Consider the following 7,500-nt stretch of genomic DNA (forward strand, 5'->3'; position numbering starts at 1 on the left):
ATTTCTGAGTTCAGGATTTGATACATATCGCTATATATTCTTTTAAGGCCACTGTTTTTTTTTTTTATGTATCTGCTTTGGGATTCCAATTAATTGTGGCACCTGTTGTCTACATTTTCAAAATTAAGAAAAACTTATTCCAAGTTTACTAACAATGCAAAAGAGCAGAATAAAAAATATAATTGTTAAGTTTGTGGAAAGGGTACTAGGCTTATTTACAATTTAAATTCTGCACATCCCAATTTACTGCAAAGTACTGTAACCATCTGCTTGTGAGGGGAAAATAAATGCTGGTTGTACTCTGTACATCATTGACCTGTCATATTCAACTTCATAGCAACTTCAAAATTCAGGTAACCAACATTGAATCCCTAGAGAAACAAGTCAAATTTATGCTTTTTCCTGATCATCATGAATATCCTCAAGATAATTTGATTCAAGATAACAATTTTCTCCATCATCAAATATTAACACTTAACAAATTAAATGAACATATGAGGACACATGAATGAATTACCTCTTCCTAATAATCAGCGAATGAACAATTGCCCTTTCGCACTGGCACACAGCCAATACAGCTGGGAAACTGTCCTTTTTACATCAAAAACATTTACTACCATCATCATTCTTTGGTCAAACCTCTTCAAATTGCCTCACCAGACATGCTTACTTTTATAAACACCTCAATTTGAGGATAATACAGATACTTTCTTTAGCCTCTCTTCTACTGGTAAGAGTTTAAAGAGATTAGACGGAACCTTAGATAACACAAGTTTCTGTTCCTTATTCTTTATCCAGAAAATTGTTCAAACACAAGAAGCCCGGTCTAGAGCCGTAGGTACTACAACAGTAAGGTAAACCCTTTTAAGACACTTCTTTTAAAGACAGTTGCTTTGTGTGAAAATATCCAATTCCAATAATTGCTCAAAAAAAAAAAAAAAAAATTTAGAAGCTAAAGTTGCCTATAAAGAAAATGTTATATTTAAATAAAATGCATGAAACCAGGTATTTCTTATGTGACTTACACATCAGAATAAATTCTAAACATTGGAGAAATTAAAAATAAAAAACTTAACCAATGTATAAAAAAAAAGTTCTCAAATGGCTTGATATCTGGCTCATCACTTCCAGTCAGTGTCTTGTAACTTTATTTTTTTTTCAGGAATACCTTTGGATGTTATCAAAAATATACATTATATACATGCTTGGCAAATAAAGCCTAGTCCAACACATGCCATGCTAGCATTTAATACACTTAGAATACACAATGCTCAAAATATATCTCTTGCACTGCTTAATGCCACAGTGATGACTTGAAGGGGTAACTCTTACTCATGTATCATGTACGGCTCACACAAACCAGCTTTACACCATAATACATACCAAACAGGGCTTAAAGTAAAAGATGATATCATATGGATTGATCATTAAATTGCCTTATGTCTAAAACTCACACTTACTGATCTAGTCAAGGTTCGAGTCTCTAGTTCACACAGTCTAGAGATTAAGCTTACTGATCTGGTCATTATTAATCCGAAGGTTAAAGTAAAATTAAAATAAAAAAAAAGGGAAAAAAAAATTCTGTCAATCTTTGTAGCCTTATCCAAGTATCATCTAAGCCTCAAAAATACAGCTCTAGCCACATACAACATTTTGAGTCCAAAGATACCAATCGCGCAGCACAGTTGAAGCCTCGCTTAAGTACTAACTAGGGGCTCAAACCTGCTGATCTGTATACATTTTGCCTTTATTTTCTCTCTCTCTCTCACTCTTTCTCTTTCTCGTTCAGCTTTTTGTTAATGGACTCGTGTTTTCTTTTCCCCTTTTGCTGGCCTCTTCCTGAGGACCGTCGACTGAAAGATAAAAGCAAGGAGGAACTTGGTGAACTTTTTGGAGGAACTTGGTGAACTCTTTTTTTTTTTTTATCATCATCATTACTTGAGTACAGACATCATCAGAGCCCACCGTGGGTAGCCTCTCATGAATCAAACTTATCTTTATAACCAAAAAACTGCAGCTTGGAACTCAATCATATCCCTGAGTTATGCTTCTGGTTACTTTAAGGACAAATATCTTAAATCTTTCAAATTCCAACTCCTTAAGATGGGGCTTATTTACATTACTCTTAAAGGGTCACTTCATTAGGTGGGACTTGAGATTTTGGTGTGGATTACCAAACAATTTCTAATTCAAATGGTTGGTTTAACAGCTGGGAATTTTTCCATTCATAGTCACAAGGGCAATCCCTTAAAGTTACTCCCCGTTTCCTTAAAAAAAGAGGAAAGTGGGTTGATATTTTCTTTAAATATATATCTAAAAAATATATTTACTACAACAAATTATTTACACACATGCTTCAAGTGTTGTGAATGCTAAACAAAAAAGATACTAAAAACTTTTATCTCCAACTCTCTCTAAAAATAAAATTAATTAAAAAAACTGACTCAGAATTAATTAAGAAATCTTCTAATGCCAATTTACTAAAAATAAATGAATGCATCACATGAAATTTAGTTAATGCAAGAAAATGGTTTTTGACTTTATGAACACTTGACAGCTAATCCTTCCAACACAAAAACAAGTGCTGAAATAACACAGGTATCTCATATCATCATAAAAACTAATCATACTTTGAGCCTTAGATGATAGTGCTTCAATAAGGCTCATTTCCCACAAAAGAGGAACAGTCCACCCTTGAATTAAAAAGAAAAAATCCAAATACTAGAACCAAAGAAAATTAACTTGTGAACACATGAAAGTAAAAATAGGAAAAAAAAAAATAAGACTAGATGAAAACAGGGTAGACTGTGCCAAGAAAAAGCCTTATGTGGAGCCTACAGAGAAGGCATAATATGAATCTCTCCATCTTGACCAACCCTCAACAATATCCCCTCCCCCCTTGCCTGCTCTCCCCAGCCTACTTACTGTGATGGGTTGGATCTCGGACCAAAGAGATTTTACTTTCCTCTGTGATGCCTGATCTGTGGCAGGCATCATCAAATTCTGCCACCTTTTCGGCAAACATGGAGTCCCATTCTTGACTCTCTGGCACCACAAACAACAGCTGAAAGAAGGGAGTCTCCTTTGTGTTCATTTGCTTCATCAAGTCTTTATTTCACCTCGTCCGCCAATAAATCCCAAGTCCATACAGTTTTAAACACTGTCTATATTGGAATAAAGGTTATTATCTTAAAAGAATAATAATTATATATAAATATGTGGCATTAGACAATAATAGCACAGATGATACTGGCCAAGATGGCAACAAGGATTTTAAAATCTATCAGTCTTTTCAATTTTTACACAAGCCCATATATCTCAGTTCACTGTGCATGCAACTGCTTTCACCTCAACCACTGCAGATAAACTTTCACATTCATTCTAATGGTTACTGTTTCTTTCTTTTATAATCTTCCTATACATCACCACATTCTGTCCTTCATAATAAACTTTCTGATCACCAATGTGTACACTGTCTAATCATTTTCTCTATCATTCAACAAAGGCAACAACTGACCAGATTCTCTACAATTCATTCCATTTATATTTCCTTCAACAGTTCAAGAACTCTCCAGAATCTATAGTTATTACAAAAATTCTCATTCACTTCAGATGCAAATTTCCAGATGAGGCTGTGCTGCTTTTTTCCACTAGATGATGCCTTGAGTGCTACTCTTCAAGCTTACTCTTTTGTAATCTTTAAAATTAATATATGCATACCAAAAAAAGTGGTATCAAAAAGCTAATCGCAAATTCATGGATTAAAATTAAGAAAATTAAAACACTAACCGATTAATGAAAAGTCATTGTAAACATGCACTAACCATTATGGCTCTGTTTCATTCCAGGAGCATTTACTTAACAAGGAGTCCATCATTAGGCCTACACAACCTTACCTACTTACCCCAGAGCTTGATTTTTAAGATGAATTGTTTTTCTTTTTTATTACAATGATTACTGTTGAAAAATAATGATAATTACAATGTTAATGATGATATAATGATATTGATAATGATAGTAATAGGAATAACAACAAAAAAAATAATAATATAAATAATGATAAAATAAACAATAACAAATATAATAATGATGACAAAAATAATAATAATATAAATAATGATAAAATAAACAATAACAAAAATAACAATGATGACAAAAATAATAATAATAATAATAATAATAATAATAATAATAATAATAATAATAATAATAATAATAATAATAATAATAATAATAATAATAATAATAATAATAATAATAATAACAATAATATCAATAATATCAATAATATCAATAATATCAATAATATCAATAATATCAATAATATCAATAATATCAATAATATCAATAATAACAATGGTAATAATAATAATAATAATAATAATAATAATAATAATAATAATAATAATAATAATAATAATAATAATAATAATTATAACAATGATAACAATAACAATAACAATAACAATAACAATAATAATAACAACAATAACAACAATAGTAATAATATTAGTAATAATATTAGTAATAAAAATAGTCATAAAAATAGTCATAAAAATAGTCATAAAAATAATAAAAATAATAAAAATAGTCTAAAATAATAATAATAATAATAATAATAATAATAATAATAATAATAATAATAATAATAATAATAATAATAATAATAATAATAATAATAATAATAATAATAATAGTAACAATAGTAATAGTAATAATAGTAGTAGTAATAATAGTAATAATAATAGTAATAATAATAGTAGTAATAATAGTAATAATAACTGTAATAATAATTGTGATAATAATTGTAATAATAATTGTAATAATAATAGTGATGATGATGATGATAAAAATCATGTCAATAATAGATAATGATAATGATAATGATAATGATAATGATAATGATAATGATAATGATAATGATAATGATAATGATAATGATAATGATAATGATAATGATAATGATAATGATAATGATAATGATAATGATAATGATGATAATAATAATAGATAATAGTCAGTCAGAGTCAGAGTCAGTCATAATATAGTCATAATAGTAATAGTAATAGTAATAGTAATAGTAATAGTAATAGTAATAGTAATAGTAATAGTAATAGTAATAGTAATAGTAATAGTAATAGTAATAGTAATAGTAATAGTAATAGTAATAGTAATAGTAATAGTAATAATAATAATAATAATAATAATAATAATAATAATAATAATAATAATAGCAATAGTAATAGTAATAGCAATAAATTATAATTACTAATATGATTATCATCATTATCATTTTCATCATTATCATCATCATCGTCCTCATCATTAACTTCATTATCATCATTATTATTTTGATAATGATAATACTGATGATAATAATACTGATAATAATATTGATGATGATAATACTGATAATGATAATATTGTTAAAGATAATATCAATAAAGACCAAATTAATAATGATACTATTAATAACAATAATAACAATAATAACATTAATGATATATAATATCAATAATAATCATAATCATAAACATAATCAATAAATCGTAATCATAATCACATTAATCATAATTACTTCAATAACAATTACATTAATAATAGCAATAATGACAACTATAATAATAATCATAAATATAATAATAACATGTTAAAATTATTAATATTATTATTAATAATGATAATAATAATAATAATAATAATAATAATAATAATAATAATAATAATAATAATAATAATATAACAATAATAATAATAATAATAATAATAATAATAATAATAATAATAATAATAATAATAATAATAATAATAATAATAATAATAATAATAATAATAATATAATAATAATGATATCAATATTGATGATAATGATAATGAAGATAATGATAACAGCAGTAATAATAACGGGGAAAAAAAATAAACAGGTTTTCGCAAAATTTATGCACAGTAACAGGATAAACAGGCGATGTCTGGTAGGCCTATTTACGGACTCCTTTCACTAAGTACTTCTGGAATCATCTGTGTGTAAACAAAATTAATGAAACAAAGCAGAGCACAGTGCCTGTACCAACACCAGTTCACAAACACAATTTACTGGTATTGATTTTACTGAAGAGGGAAGAGGGAAGAGGGAAGAGGGAAAAGGGAAGAGGAAAGAGGAAAGAGGAAAGAGGAAAGAGGAAAGAGGAAAGAGGAAAGAGGAAAGAGGAAAGAGGAAAGAGGAAAGAGGAAAGAGGAAAGAGGAAAGAGGAAAGAGGAAAGAGGAAAGAGGAAAGAGGAAAGAGGAAAGAGGAAAGAGGAAAGAGGAAAGAGGGAAGAGGGAAGAGGGAAGAGGGAAGAGGAAGAGGAAGAGGAAGAGGAAGAGGAAGAGGAAGAGATAGAGATAGAGATAGAGATAGAGATAGAGATAGAGATAGAGATAGAGAGAGGGAGAGGGAGAGGGAGAGGGAGAGGGAGAGGGAGAGGGAGAGGGAGAGGGAGAGGGAGAGGGAGAGGGAGAGGGAGAGGGAGAGGGAGAGGGAGGGAGAGGGAGGGAGAGGGAGGGAGAGGGAGGGAGGGAGGGAGAGAGAGAGAGAGAGGGAGGGAGAGGGAGAGGGAGAGGGAGAGGGAGAGGGAGAGGGAGAGGGAGAGGGAGAGGGAGAGAGAGAGAGAGAGAGAGAGAGAGAGAGAGAGAGAGAGAGAGAGAGAGAGAGAGAGAGGGAGAGGGAGAGGGAGAGGGAGAGGGAGAGGGAGAGGGAGAGGGAGAGGGAGGGAGGGAGGGAGAGAGGGAGGGAGGGAGGGAGAGACGGAGGGAGAGACGGAGGGAGGGAGGGAGAGACGGGGGGAGGGAGAGACGGAGGGAGGGAGGGAGAGACGGGGGGAGGGAGAGAAGAGGGGGGAGGGAGAGAAGAGGGGGGAGGGAGAGAAGGGGGGGAAGGGGGAGGGAGGGGGGGAGAGAGAGAAGGCGGGGAAGGGGGAGAGGGGGGGAAGAGAGATACTACTTTTGACAAATATTACTTTTAAAATATCACAAATGGACTGCAGCTTGAAATTGCATGATAACTTTAACTAGACAGACAAATGAATAAAGACATTTGGCCTTTTTTACAAAACCATATGCCTTTATTGAAAGCATATCCTAATAATGCCAAATATAGTTATAACATTTTCACATGTATACAAGTATTCTACCCTGTAATTTTATTTTGTGTACACATGGATGGCTCTACAAGTGCTTAGCCACCATGGAGTCAATTGCTAAGCTACCTGATCTCATCTGTTTACCCATGCCTTGACTTTTCAGTTTTATCTATCATTGTCAACATCATAACAGTAATAGCTAATTGGTTATTAAGAACTTGTGGAGCCATCTATGAGTAAAGACAATTAATATACTACACTTACAGTGGCCATGGCATGTACATACATGCCTTTCCTGGTGGCATAAGGTTCAGCTTAAAGTATTTTTTAGCCCAATTTCCTAGAAACTCATCTATGCTGCAGCCAAAAGTATAGAGGAGC

At 31.3% G+C, this 7,500-nt stretch overlaps 1 protein-coding gene across 1 annotated transcript in view; it reads right to left on the bottom strand.

Annotated features, from left to right (window-relative positions):
* Positions 1-7,500, bottom strand: part of LOC125034544 (hepatoma-derived growth factor-related protein 2-like) — a 34,989-nt gene that overhangs the window by 663 nt on the left and 26,826 nt on the right. Inside the window, exons 13-14 of the mRNA XM_047626418.1 lie at positions 2,926-3,064; positions 1-1,853 (exon numbers count right to left, since the gene is read on the bottom strand). The exon at positions 1-1,853 is cut by the window's left edge and continues 663 nt beyond it. Of these exons, the coding sequence (XP_047482374.1) occupies positions 1,786-1,853; positions 2,926-3,064 (207 nt within the window). The 3' untranslated portion in view covers positions 1-1,785. The remainder of the gene's footprint in view (positions 1,854-2,925; positions 3,065-7,500) is intronic.

This window comes from Penaeus chinensis, chromosome 18 (assembly GCF_019202785.1).
Source record: "Penaeus chinensis breed Huanghai No. 1 chromosome 18, ASM1920278v2, whole genome shotgun sequence".
In the NCBI taxonomy this organism is placed as follows: Eukaryota; Metazoa; Arthropoda; class Malacostraca; order Decapoda; family Penaeidae; genus Penaeus; species Penaeus chinensis.